Here is a 15,364-nt window from a genome sequence, read left to right on the forward strand (position 1 = left end):
AAAGAAAAAAAAGAATATATATCACAAAGTCCCTGTGTACACATATATATTCATACTGTTATACTGCAAATCCAGTTTTTTGAAAGTCAAGTTGAAAGAGAATAGCTGAAATGAAAGAAGGCATCAATCCACATCAAGTGCTTGCTTCTGCCATTGTGTATCTTGTTGTTCACCAAATGACAAAGAATACAAACTTAAAAGAATAAACTGGATCTTTGTTTCCTTGCCAAATGCGCATGTGAAGTGCAATTTGTTCACATCAAAGAAGAGAAGAGAAAACCCTGACTCATTCCACTGTATTCCACATTGTTAGTGTAGAAAGGGAGGAGGGGAGAAACTCTCACTCCCCCTAATTGGATGTAATAGCTAGAGGGAATAAGCTCGCTTTGGCCTCTGGGAGGGGAAAGCAAGAGGAGAGAAAAGATGTTTAGAGAGGGCTGAAAATGCTAAACATCCATGGAAGAGCAGAAAGACAGACAGTGTGGTCCTAGTGAGGCAGACACATGCACAGTCTACTGTTCAGAAATAACCCTATAAAGAAAAAAAAATGACTATGCAGGAATGTGGACTGGAATTAAAAGGAGCCAGAGAGAAGAGACACAGACGATGGATTTGAAAAGCATGTCACATAGATGAAATGGGTATTGATAAGAGAGAACATGCTGGCTGCTAAGCCTGTGAAATCTTTCAGGAGGACCTGGTCCAAAGAGAGAATATCTAGGTCTTCGTTGCAGGGACATTTGAAGATGAAAGAAACCTTAGGAGGTCCTATGAAGTCAGTCAATTGCTGAGGGCAGGCCTTTAACACCCCCCCCCCCCCCCCAACCTCATAGAGTTAAATAGCCAGTCTAACTGAGGCAAAATGGGTCTGTATTAGTGTTTAGAGATGTCCAGCCAGTGATTTTCTCAATTCAAACAGGTCAAAATCTAAGGGCTCGGTCAGATCAGCATTTGTAAAGGAAATTTCAGTCATTTCACTGCAGTAGAATTCACTGCAATAAGTTATTTTGCTCATGGCTGAAAAAATCAGTGTTGAGCTTCTGAGGAGAAGTCATTGTTGGTCATCTCTGACATGCAAATTCGAGCCGCTGACCAATCGCAAACTGTCTTGACAGTACTGACCTCTGAGGGACCGTTGACCAGAGAGTCCCAAAATGAAAGAAACTATAATATTAGCTTTGCAGAATCATCCAATTCCATCTACCCTGCAATCTTGGGAACATAACGGCTCCTAAAAAGAGATGCAGCATGGTTTGCAGTCAGTTGTGAGACAGGAGTGGGTGGGATGTATATGTGTTCTTGTCCAGTTAGCGTAGCTTAGCTACACTGGAAGTGTTGGGGGTATAAGGCACATAAAACCACAATTTGTCATTTTTGAACATAAGTTTTTTTGCATGGATTAAACAAGGCATGCACATGTTAAGTAGTGAGCTTCAGAAGGTGCTGGTATACAGATTTTTGTTACCTCCAACTATTCCCGCCCTTTATGCTAAGCTAAGCTTACCAAGTTAATGTTATTCATCTGTTGTTGGGCATGAAACAAACTTTTGTTTTTACTCCGTTACTGCTCCACCACCACACAACATGATGTAAGATCTGGGCCAGCTTAACCAAAACCTACAGCTGTCATGGCCCAGAATCAGCACCCATAATCAGTATGCTGTGGCTGAGCTTTGGTCACTATGAGGTTAGAGGCTTCGCCCAGTGCAATATTCACCTCAAATGCTTGCACACACAAAGTCCTCTCTTTGGAGTCCTTGTCATAAAAACAACTTCTGTTGCCACAAAAGCCTCCAGCCACAGCACTCAAAAGAGAAGGGATCTTTCTTCCCAGCCAGAGGTATCCTACCCTCTTAGGTCTGGGTAAGCTCAAACCACTTTCTCTGAGAAATGCTTTTAATTGTATAAGACCACCTCCACTGCTACTCTGACTTCACACTGGGGGTAAACTAAATTTACTTTTCAGACAGTCTGTGCTAAGATATATTCCCAAAGGAGTCTTAAATTCCAGATAAGACCATCAAGGCTACAGTGCATGGTGTGGTTAAGACCTAAATTGTGCTCAGAAAAACAGAACAGAGTGGCTTGAATTGGGGGTGGAGGGAGGTTAAATAAAAACAAAACAAAAAAAAAATGCCCATCTAGCTTCTGTCTTTTCTTTAGTGTAAAGGTCTCCATCCTTGTTAGGAATAAGCTGGTGCCCAATTCTGCCCTCTATTGCTCTCATTACTGTGCATCCTGCCTCAGCCAACTCTAAGTCCTGCAGAGGTGCGCAGAGGGCTTTTGTCTGAGGATAAGATCGATACCTCTCCTCATCATGGGCCAGGGGCTGCGATAATGCACTCAGCCCAGGGCCTGGGGGGGGGGCTTGCAGGATTTTGCAGCAACCTGGGACCGGGAACTCTTCACTCACTTTTCATGTGGTGAAACCATGTACCGTGGCTATACCATGAAGTCACTATGGAATAAATATGTGCAGTGATTCCAAATCTATAGTGACATTTTAGATGTGCATATTTTAAGATATTAAAATATATATCAAGGATTATGTTAATTCACAAAAGGTGATTAAAAAAAAGGGATATTACACCATGCTGCCATTATAAATCACGATAACACACATTCAGGTGTATAAATGTTAATTATTCACTCCCTTTCATGAATGCCTAATGCATCTAGTAGTTAAAAATTGGATTTGGCTACTTTCGACAGGTGGTCCAACCATGCAGAGCGCACAACGCAAGATACCTGAGCATTTTTCTTTCATATACAACATCCCACCATGACACTGCAGGCTCAGTAAAATTTAATATCATCAAAGTCTCTGACCATAACACTAAGTTAGCTAACCTTTGCCCATCCTTAGCTGGTCTCACATTGTAAAGCCATTTATTTTATGTGACAGCCTCAGCAGGTGACTGATAAAAACTGCTCAAGGGCAAGTTAACTACTTCTTTTAGGTTTACTATGCCTTCAGGCCTTCAGCATAGAGTAATTAATGATGATTATACCACTGTTTATGTTGTTTCATGTATATGTGGTGCAAGCATTGAAAGTGTGGCTAGAATACTGAGTAGAAACAATATGACTCCTTCACAGCCTAATGAATAAATGACAGAATTATTAGATCATAATAATATTAATATAGACACACAGTATTCCCCAAACTAGGGAATCCAAACTATAGAAAAGAAAGAAAAGTTTAAAACATACATTAAAACTCATGTCACTCTTAATTTTAATCAAAAATACATAGTCACAACAAATAAACAGTGTCTTAATTCCTGTTCTGCTGTAAACCAGAGACACAGCATCAAGGCCATTTGATGGATGGTGTTAATTAATGTAATTCATAAACACCCTCTTTCAGGTTCTTGCTCATTAAGAGCCAGCAAAGCTCATTTGGTTTAGCAAACATTTTACTGGATTCACGATATTATTTTCAATATTCCCATTACATGAGGCGAGTAATGTTATTATGGTAATGGAGTGACATTCAATTTTAAATGGTCATATTTACCAGATTATGGCTGCCATGTTTGCAGAACGGTTTCTTGAATTTATATCATCCTTTACACGTACAGTAAACATTTGGCAGTGTTGCCAAAGTGTTGGATCTTGCAGCATCCATCTATAAGCTGAAATTGTTTACGCCCTGATAAAAATCAAGCTAGCAGAGTTTCTGGAAAGACATACAATTTATGTCTGAAGGAGTAATTACCAAATTCATTCAGTATCTCTGAGTGGGAGCTATGATTGACAGCTCCTTCCTCCTAACATTCACTGGGCAGCTGATGTTACAGCTTGTGGCTCAGTTCACATTTGCGACATGCCTCTCTCTGTTGTCTCTGCACCCCCACCCCCCAACATCTCTCTGCACGCTCATTACAGATGCCCTAGTTTGCTCATGAGCCAGGAGAGCCGTGCTAGCCTCATTACAAACTTGGACACCTCCCATCTTTTGTAGCTTTTTTCCAGACAAGATCTCCCACATTCATGCTTGTATCCCAGAAGTAGCATAAAGAGATTCATCAAACATGTATAAAGAAGTGGAGCTCACATCTCTACTGAATCTTCACAGTAACCGCTGAAAAGGAAGGTGTCTGTGATGGAAAGTGCCACTGCAGATTAATAGGCGAGGAAAGAAAAAACGGGAAAAGGGAAAATGCTTTTTTTTTCTGGAAAACTGTGTCACAAATTCACAGGGTTAATACATATTCAGCAGCACATGAAGGCATTTCTCTGACCCTGTTCGTTAAATGTTTACCTCATTAGCTCTCTTGTTGTCATGATGTTTTCTATGTGGCATTTTGGATGAAAGGGAAATTATGCCACACGAATACACTCTGTGACTGAGCAACCCTCTGATTCAAAATTCACAAAGGGTGCACTAGTACGGCAAATTCAAATGTTTAGTCTTTTTTGTCGCGTTTTTGCGAGTGTGTGGAAGAAGCAGGGAGACACAGGGACAGCTTCAAAGAACCAATCACAAGTTTTATAAATCCATTGAAAGCATTTAATTGAAAATTTCCAGATTTTTGGCTTCTTGATCATTACCTTGCTGGAAAATATGCTTGTTCGCTTTCTTGTCAAGGGATACAAAGGAGGATCAATACCACTCTCATATGTGTCTGTTCAATATGTAGAGTACCTGGAGCTAGCAGCTGGTTAGCCAGACTGGTATACAGGGGGAAACAGCTAGCCTGGCTTTGTCTGAATGTGATAAAATCTGCCTACCAGCTTCTCTGAAGATCAGTAAGAGCTCAGTGCTGTCAATCAACATGTGAACTTTCAAGTCTAATGCTAGCACTTGATTACTTGATTTCCAGAACATGAATATTGAAGCTTTAAATGTGCTTCACTGCAGCCTAAGCACAGCTTAGCACAGCTCGCACTTAGAATTCAAAATGGTGGAAAATATTACAGTGAAGCGACATGTGATGTTGCTCCACAGCACTACTGTAGGTTACATGCATGTTAGAATAACATAAAGAAGCATTTACAAAACATCTTCTGATCCTTGTTCCTCTCTACTTCTACTATGCTTCACACCCGCTGGCTTAAGCTGGGCATTGTGTGTACTGAAAAGGGCAGGCCTTGACAAATTGAATTTTTTCATCCTGCTTACCCCTTGGTCAGTGAATTTCATGTAGCAGGCACTACTCACTCACAGAGACTCGGTGCTGAGCAAGACAAGGCTCAGCGTACAGTAGCTTTATCGGTCACGGGTGATGACGAAACATCAACTTGCGATACAGTAGCTACTTTACAGTGATTATTTTGTGTCTGTGTAAATAAGTTTCATTTCAGTTGTAGAAACAAAACTGACCTGGACAAACGCAAATAAACTAACATAGACTTAATCTTTACACACAGGTTGGAGATGAAGAACTGGCTGACTCACAGCATCAAACACAAACAGGGATGCATCTGCAACATAAGCACATGCTTCGCAATTCAACACAGGAGTCCAGTACACAGCGATGGGACAACCTATCCAATAGCTTTATTCATAACATTAAACCAAATCTTTGCCCAGCTGCAGCAGCCACCCAACAGCAATGGCTTGATGTGTTATAATTATAACTTCTAGAGTTTGTGTGTGTGTGAGAGTGACAAAGAAACAGACATAGAGAGTGTGAGATATCCCACAAAGATTCATCTTCACTGCACTGAACCTGGTTAAAAATACACACTGTGATTTAAACTTTTGAACTTCTTCAGCTGCTAATTTAACTTGTCACGCTCTTCACAGCTTCAAGACTAAATTCGGTACAAGATTTGCAAGCGCCGTGCTCACCATGTACCTCAGTACGATTTTGCCTGCATCTGCAGTGGAGCACACCTAACTAGAACAGCTGAGACAGGTTAGAAAAATCACACTGGTTAATATTTCATACACCTCAAACAGTGGTGAATAATAGAAAGACCGTACCGTCAAACTACCTGGCTTAGAAGCAAAGAGGAAGTAAGACAAGTTCACCCCAGTGAAAGATGTCAGTGGAATTAGTGTGAATGTACAATGTGGAAACAAAATAAAATGTGTTTTTTTTTACAGCAAAACTGGTAAATAAATGGTTAATAAGGTCTATATATTTGTGCAGTTCATGTTACAGTAAATGATCAAATAGACATCAAGAGATATGAAACAATGGTGTGGCTTCCATAAGGAACATAGAGTAATACATTTCATACACTGCATTAATTCCTACAACATCCATTATTATAATTTCACTTGTCATACTAAAACAGTGAAAACCAGTAATCAATAATTTATTACTCATTGCTATTTATTTGCCAGAAGGTGGAGAATGTGTGTCTACATTTATGTGTGTTGGTCCTGTCACAGACACTGTGTCCAAGGTGTATTGTGATTCACATCCAATTCATGCTGGGGCTGGCTCCAGAATGAGCAAGGTGGATATTGGAAATCGGTGGATGGGTGGATCCCCCAATTTAGGCAAATGTTAGGATCAGTGGCAAGGAGTGATGACTTTAATGAGGCAAACAATCACATTTGTAATCACACAAAACACAAGTTTTGCAGAGTAGCAGAGTCTCATCACCACTGCGTCTGCTTTATCTTGTGGATTTTGCTGTTCACAAACAGCTCTCTTTCTGAAAATACACAATCCAGCCTGATAGTAGCAGTGTTAAATTACTGATATATGCTATGTGTACCAAAAGGCATTATTGGCTTTTAATATATTAATAGAATAGAATAGAATAGAATCTTATTAGCTTTTAAGTTCACTTTGTCATAATAACCCCTCCACTCTGTTCTTTTAACTTCTGTCTCCGTGAACAGACAGTGACAAAACCTGTGTAAGCAGCAGCAGCAGCAATCAGGTTGTCCTCAGTTTTATTACTGAACTAAATAAAAGGAGCTTTAGAGCAGAAAAACACAAGCTGAATATTGTCCATTGCTGAACCACATCACTGCCTGTCGGCATTAAGTTGAATTCAGCTTCTTCCTGTCGCCAAGTGATCAGAGACTAGTAATCGTGCTGCTCTTTGTCACTCCCTGTCTTTCAGTGCTCATCTGCAGCTAGTGACTAAGGGCTGCCTTGTCGCTTGCTGTCGCGGCCTGAGGCTCAGAGGAGTTTATCAGGGCTTCAGTTGGCCTATGATTGCCCTCCATGGGTGCTAAAAAGAAGAATTTGTAGAAAAACAAAAAGTCATCTAATCACCAGTATCACACCTGTGCCTCACACTTATCAGAACAGTGTGATGTGTTGCAACCTTTGCCCTTTTTATAAGTGACAGTGGACCACAATCACACAGCGGAGAAGATGAGGCTTTTTTCAGTTTTCTAATGGGCTTTACTTTGAACTTCGAAGGTGAGTGGTTGCTGTTCACTGAACTTCACATTAAAGGGGAGTTTCATTCTGGCTCTCTTCTCTCTCTCTCTCTCTCTCTCTCTCTCTCTCTCTCTCTCTCTCTCTCTCTCTCTCTCTTTCTTTCTTTCACTCACTGTCTGTCTCTCTCTTTCTCTCTGTGTCCCTGTCTGGTACTACACACCCCAAGGGTAATCTAAAACATCTGGACTGGTGATGCTCCACTTTAAAAAAATGCACTTCAGTCCTCAATGGATAGCATATACTTTATGCGATTACCTCAAATAACTCTTCTGAAAAGTACCTGGCAATAGTCCAGGGCAGTTTGCTCATATTTTTAAAATTGAAGAACAGGGTTTTAGTTGAAATTGGGCATGGTACAGATTGATGATATCAAACCATACCAAGAACATTTCTTTTTTTTTTTTTTTACTATTTCTCTTAACTGATATACTCTTTCTTGTTCCCAATCAATCACTCATCAAACACTCCCTTGCTGGCATTCAGCACAATTTAGCGTAAAAGCAGGCTGGCTGACATGATAAATAAGGGGATGCTGTTTTGTTTTTTTGGCAAATGAGTGAAGTACAGCTGCACATCCACACTGTGCAAAAGAGCCAGAATTGCTGCCTAAACTTCGTGTGATGACATTTCTGGGTTACCTCTCCAAGCTTCGAGCACACAAACCCATACATCTGTGCACACACAAACACAGTAAAGCACACAGCATACTCGCTACAGGTACTGACATAATCAAATATGAGTTAAAATGCTGTGAACTACGGAGCTGATGAGTCTGGGAACGAGATGAAATGTACAAACAAATCGTCAGATCAGGCCTGTGTCTGCTACACATTACCGAAGTGAGAGAGGAAAATGAAACAGATAATCAGAACGACAGATGGATGACACCTGGCACAATAAAGTTTTAGATTTGAGCATTAATTGTCAAACAGTGACCACTGTTTAATTATTTAGGTGAACGTATCTCTTTTTTCTTAGCTTCTGTGGCATCACTTAATGCACATTCAAGCATAAGAGTGTTAATGATTCAACTTCATAACCTTGGTAACCTGGGAAACTGTTAGATGGGACTCATGATTTAAGCATGTCTCTAAAACAGAAATGCACAGCCCCATGTCTCTTTAGGGCTTGTTGTAAGACCTTAAGCCACCTGCACCCATCTGATCTCAAATAAGTAGATTGGGTTGGTCAAAAATGCAGTTGAGTTCCAAAGCCCAATGGAGAGACTTGCTTTATTTCCTCAATCTTATTTTGACTAAAGCTGGCTTAACTTCAGTCTGCAACAACTAAAGCATGGCTGTCCAATAAATACAAGCAGAAATGTTTCAAGCTTTGGGTTTATTTGAAAATTACCCACAAATCTCTGCCCATTACAAACTTAATATGAGCCTGGATGGCCCACACACCTGACAATGCCATAAAACTGAAAGCATTACACACAAATTGTTAGGACAGAGTCTTTAAGAAGTGGAAAAAACTACATAAATTACAAGCACACGTTCAAACACTAAACATAAAAGAGGTTTTATATCCTCACAGAGAGCCGACATTACATCGCAAAAATGAGTCAGGAGCTGGCTTTTTGTGTAAAGATAAAACAGTCAAGCATTCAAAGGTCTATGTATCATTCATCCATCCACTGTTCAGACTTTAAACTCTGCAAAAATGACATTTAAGTTTTAATCTTACTGTCTTAAAGCTTCGGCTTCACATAAAGCTTAAACAAGCTGAAACTGCTCACACCTCGGATTCACAAGCTACTGCAGTTCCACACTTAATTCAAAATAATGTATTCTGCTACATCGATCTGCTGTGGAAAGGTGGACTCTTTCACTCGTGGCCAGCACTGATAATGAATGGCTGATGCTGCTCTGACGCCACCCTGACAAAATGGGTGCGTCCAGAGCGCTGAGTAGCCACTCCCACTACAATACAAAACCTGTGCTTGGCTCGCATAAGGGACGCCTTGAAAATCCATCCTGATGCCGATGCTCTTGCCATCCTGATGCTTTGCATTCCTGCCTCCCCACTCCCTTCCTGCACGCACGCACACACACGCACACAAACATGTGCAAGCAATATCTTAACAGGCTGACTCACTTTTCATCAGTAGAACCAGGTGTTAAAAAAAAAAGAATTAAAGAGGCAAAAGAGATTAAATTATAGAGTAAATTACATGGCCCTGTTGTTGGCATTGACTGCAGGCTTTAAGGTGCTTTATTGTTTGTTTGCAGTAAACATAGCTATTGCATTCCTTAAGTTTGAAGTGCAGTATAAACTGATGTTTTTCTTATGTAATTAGCTCAGTTCACCTTCACCACCTCAAATATTACTATCTGAATGAAGAAAAATGTTCATACTGCAATTAACAGTGCAAAGGATGTTGGCAAAAATCCATCACAAGGCTAAGTTACAAAACTGCCGCTCTGACGCATGCCACCATCTACTGACAGCAAGGCTATCCACTGTTCAGTAATGCTGAATAGTGTTGAACTCTGCTACACCTTAAAATTCACCTGCTGCATACTGAATGTTAATAATGATCTGTCTAATGACCAACTGTGCCATAAAATGACATTATCTGCTTCAGTTTAAAAGTGTCCTGTCTGGATTCCTTTTATCTTTATATGATACTTCTTTAAAAAAAAAAAAAAAAAAAAGACCTGAGTCAAGAAAGTAGTGAGTCTCAGCAAACTCCTGAACAGTCCCAAACAATATGTTACATGACACGATACAACTTCATTATCTGCTATTTCTTTTTGTCACACACATACTGAGGGCTTGCACTCTGGACCCTCTTGTGCCTCCAAAAGTTGACTCATTAATCATGACCCAGTGGGATTACTTAAAACCAGCATGCAGCCTTATGAATGTTAAGACTTAGAAAGGATGGACTGCTCCATGTTCTTAGCTGCAAAAGTGAAGTACACTCATGAACTGACACTACAAACGAAACATTCATATAATCCTTTTCTGTTCCAGAGGGCTCCTTCTGTGTTTTATTTTTTTTTCCTAGTACAGTCACGGTCTGAATTTTTTGACACTGGCATTAATAGAATGCTAAGAAGATCACTGCTTAAGCCTGCCTTCATAACGTTACATACTGCTTTTAGTCAACCATAGACCTGTAACATGTCTGGGAAAATTCACAATCAATGTTTCCAGAGTTTTGTGAATAGAAACATCAGATATTGATTTAAGGATTAGGGAAAAACGGTTAAAGCCTTGTGTGAAAAGAGGCTATTTTTGCTGCTGATTAGTCTTTGTGTTCTGTGTGATGTGTTTAAACACTGTTCCTTTTCCCTCTCTGATGTACAAATGTAGACATGATAAGCATGAAGTCACCTTGAAAATCTAGAACTTGGCCTAAAGCACAGTATGTTGCCACCACCAATACCTTACTTGAATGAGACACAAAAACTGACATGTCACAACAGTGACACATTCATTTTGTTTCTGTCTGAAAGCTTATATGAGTGTGTTAGTTCAAACAACTCATTTTACTGCTGTGCTGCCCATCTTCATCTCAGAGCCATATTAAAGTTCTTTGGTAAGCACTTCGTCAGAGTCTGTCCTTGCAACCTCTATAACCGTCCCTCCAGTGCCCTTTCAATAAGTCAAGCATGAAATGTAGGCAGGACAAAAGAGGCCCGACTACAACAAAGATAAATAGCACTGTATCCATTAACTTGTCAACATAGGAGACAAATGAACTCTCCTTCAAGTATTAATGGGATTAAGGGGCATCGGCACTGACAGTGAACATCCCAATCAAGTTCTGCAAACACACACAAGAAAAAAACTTAAAAGACAGCAACCAACCTCACCACAGCAGCAGGACAAGACTTTGTGGAAATACTGATTCCTGTGTTCTGATATCCCATGTTGCGTTTGCTTATGCATGGGTTGTCGTCATTTGAGTTGCTTTGATTCCATTGGTTATCATGGCTGCTGATCTGACAGAGGTCTGGCCTCTCCCCACTGATTGAAGACTTTGCCATTTAAAACCAGAGTGAAGGGCACCGTAGAGGTAGGTCGCAAGCCATTGTTATCAAAAGTCACCAGCACATCAACCATAACCTTCAGTGGCTGGTGAATGTAATGAGTTTTAGACAGATTGCGGTCATCTGCATGAATTTAAGAACATCTTCCATTAATAGCGCCAGATGTTTGGAAACACAAGCTCTATTTTTTTTCTCTTCTGTGCAGGGGCAACGAGTTGACTAACAATATTTCACATTTAAAGTAAACCAAGGACAATTTAACAAATAACACTTATTTGTGTCTATTCATGTATATCTCCAAGGGCAGGAAAGCAAATTATAAAGGGCTTTTTTAGACTTTTGTTGAAAACCCCAATTCAAGGGCGGCAATTCATGATTACTTTCATTATCTATTAATCTGCCAATTATTTTCTCAATTAGTTGTTTGGTCTATAAAATGTCAGCAAATAGTGAAAGGCAGCTGCTGTAATTTCCCAAATCATCACATTTGAGCAACTTTAACCAGCAAATGATTGGAATTTTTGCTCCTTAAAATGACAAAAAATCAGTTATCAAAACAGTTCATTTTCTGTTGTTCTACTAATCGATTAACTATCTAATTGCTTGTCCTCTAACTAATACTGTACTGCTACATTGCATGAGTCATGACAATTACAGCCCAAATTTGAATTTGCTGTAGTAAAATGAGGAAAATTTAAGTGAATTATAGTTTGCACTGTGTCTTAGGTATTCCATGGCCCTATGAAATCCCAGGCTGTGTGAAGTTACATCCAGCCAATATTTGCATCCCTCTCATTTCCAGCCAGGTCTATTGTTTATCCAAATGTACCAGATGTCATTCCTGCTAGCAAGGAAGTAGCCTTCTGTCAGTCTTTCCCTCAAGTTTTCAACCCACGAATCTAAAGTCTGTGAGCACGATGAGCATCTGATCAATTCCACCCCAAAGCCTCAGCCATTCGAGGAATCAAAAAAGTTTCTACATCAATTTTGTGTTTGACAAACTTCTTCATCAGTGTTAAGCCAGCGACCAACAATATTAACACTAATCACGATTCACCAATAGCAGACAATCACATCGCCTCTCCAGATGGCTGTCCATTTGCCTAAAAGGCTCTAATTGTGCACCCATTATGACAAGACTGAGACTAAAATTAAGATGCATAAAATTAATTAAAACTGATTCTCTACACAAGCACAAAAGCATCTTACATTTCCATACAGAAGGGCCCACGAGTACAGTCATGTGCTTTGTCCAGGCGGACAGGCAGGATCCCAAACAATGTGTGCGAGTCAGCACCAGTAACCAACCAGAGGAAGTGATGTATTGCACACTGACTTGGAACAATGCAGTCTGTTTTACCTGAAGGCGAATGTTTCTACCCCATCAATTTGTTTCAGTGGACAGAGGCGCCCTGTGACATCCTCAATGGAGTGTTTGTTAGCAGCTGTCTCTGAAGACACCTGCTACCTCTGAGCAACGAGGAAAAAGGTAAACAGATCATAGCTTTTGTAGGATTCAAAAAGATTTAATTAATTAATTGTGATTTAATTATCACAATGCATTATCTCTACCTCTTCCTATATGACAAGGAGTCTGAATGCTTTGGAGCCATTTTCAGACTGACTCTGGGATGTTTTTCTGTTTTTACATGAGCCTTTTCTCCTCCAGAATTCCCAGAGTCAGACAGATGAACTTGTTAACATTGCTAGAATAGCTGCCAGGGTGACAATTATGGTTATAAGCATGTTCACACGCACACACAGATCAAATACTGCTAACACCCTCCATCTCCTCCTCAAAGCAGCTCCTCACTGTGGATGAGGTTACAGCTGTACTTGGTTTGGAAACAGATGGACCCAAAAAAAAAAAAAACCCATTACAATACCACAAATTTAACTGGGATATGATTAATTGGGGGACTAGTTCAGGGTGTATTTTTAACTCACTGAGGCTTGAAACAAGTCGACCCACGGCAGCACGGCTCCCTGCATTTCCTCTGCATTCATTATGTCAGCCTAGCGGGGAGTATTATGTCTTGGAACGGCTGACTCTGAGTTAACACTGCGAGGCTTAGGGAGCCTTAGAAACTCTGCTTAAGGCACACTCCTGGTGTAGAGACTGTGGTCTGTCTGACATGTGTGACTCCTGAGGCAAGCATGTTGCTAAATGAATAGAGACAAGGGAGGATGGCATGACCCACTTCCATAAGGGCTACGCTGCTTTCTTTACACAAATCCCACAGGTACTGTTCTGCACCGTTCGTAGAAAATATACAAGGGGAGGAAAAGGCTTAAATATTCCTATCACCAGACAAACGGAAGGGCAAAGGATGTGAAGTGATGTGAATGCTGATTCACTGGCTCAGGTGAATCTATAAGCTTTCAACAATCTCCTCTCTACAGAAAGCAGTCGGACAGTTTCTGGAAAGACTACATCAGACTTGCAATGCGCAATTAACCTTCTCGTGATGTCATCCCAGTCAATAATCTTACCGCGATGCAACTAACACAGGAGGCTCTCTAGCATATCTTCTCTCAGTGATAGCATCTGGGTCTGTCCAAAGAGCACTTTTCCCTAATTCAGTTTGTTAAAAAAAGGGGAAAGCGGTGATCTTTTCTGTCTTCATCGAACGGGGCCATACCTGGACGCACAGCATCTGATTTTTTTATTTTATTTTATTTTATTTTATTTTAAACCCTGTGGAAGCATCAGAGGGAAGCGAAGCAACGAACAGCTTAAGATTACCACTGTGAGGGCGCACAAAATACTGGAGCCGAGCATATTTTCTATCTTAAATGTGCGCGCCTGGTGCACGCACGCACGCACGCAGTGATTTACCCCCACACACTTTTATCACAGTGAAATTACGCACGAATAAAACATTAAGTCATGTGTCTGATCGACTCAAACAAGTGTCCTTTAAACACAAGTAAAGCAATTAACTAGGCACTGGTGCACATATTACAAGCGGTAGTTTTCTGTAGGCAAAGCGTGCGGACAGACAGCCCGTGTTCCGCAAAAAAAAAAAAAATATTCCACACACGCATATCACATTTTGCTCAGCTATTCGCTTGGGCTTCATCCATTTCAAAATTATATATTCACTTGGTCACTTCCAAATTCGCGAAGATGCTCCGATCGCTATTGATCAGCTTGTGGCACTCCCACGCGAAAGGGGTAGTCGTGAAAAAAATAAAAAATAAATTAAAGAAAATGTTTTGACAGCCAGTCACTTTTCCACTCACCTTTCACATGCTGCGGGACAGCGGCGCTCAGACACAGGGCGATGGAAAGCAGTAGCGGTCCCATCCTCTCTCACAACGTGACCAAGGTCTGACTTCCAAGGTTACGGAGATGTGGTTTAAAAAAGAAAAAATCGCGGAGCAATAGCCAAAAGTTCTCCCTCCTTCGCTCTCGCTGAGCTGCAGGAATTGTCCTGGGAGCTGTTGATATGTCCTCTCACGTAAAGTCCTCCTCTAGTGATAAAGTCGGCGGAGAGAGAGACGCACACACACACTCGCCTCCTGGATTTTGTCGTGCAGGAACAAGTGAACTGTGCCTGCCGGGTTTCTCTCCCTCCCTCTTTCTCTCTCTCTCTCTCTCTCTCTCTCTCACTCACTCTCTCTCTCTTTCTGCTGCCTTCCCTGCTCCTACCGCAGTGGTGCGATGTACTGGAGAGAGCGACGTGTGCGCTCAATGCTCTCGGACAACCGCTGTCAAAACTCCCGGATTTAGAAAAGCCAGCGCTTCCTGCCCAGACTTCCAAAATAAAAAACAGTCAATTCGTAAATTTTAATGTAAAAGGGTGTTTCACTATATATATTAATTTAATCGTTAGAATTAAAAGATCGTCTCCAAATTCCACCATTGGACTGCTCTTTCTCCGAAGTAATATATATGCGTGCATGTGTTGTTAAGTTTTTGTTTTGAAAGTACAATCCCTTAACATCCAGGTTAGGCAGTGTAAATTGACACAGCTTCCAGGACAGTCTTAAAGG

At 40.7% G+C, this 15,364-nt stretch overlaps 1 protein-coding gene across 4 annotated transcripts in view; it reads right to left on the reverse strand.

Moving 5' to 3' along the window:
- LOC121184567 (EGF-like repeat and discoidin I-like domain-containing protein 3) overlaps positions 1 to 14,968 on the reverse strand; it is a 101,095-nt gene extending 86,127 nt beyond the window's left edge. For all 4 annotated transcript variants that reach the window (XM_041042332.1, XM_041042331.1, XM_041042330.1 and 1 more), the window contains exon 1: positions 14,612 to 14,968. In XM_041042332.1, the coding sequence (XP_040898266.1) occupies positions 14,612 to 14,675 (64 nt within the window). In that variant the 5' untranslated portion in view covers positions 14,676 to 14,968. The remainder of the gene's footprint in view (positions 1 to 14,611) is intronic.
- Between the last annotated feature and the right edge of the window lie 396 nt (positions 14,969 to 15,364).

This window comes from Toxotes jaculatrix, chromosome 7 (genome assembly GCF_017976425.1).
Source record: "Toxotes jaculatrix isolate fToxJac2 chromosome 7, fToxJac2.pri, whole genome shotgun sequence".
In the NCBI taxonomy this organism is placed as follows: domain Eukaryota; kingdom Metazoa; phylum Chordata; class Actinopteri; family Toxotidae; genus Toxotes; species Toxotes jaculatrix.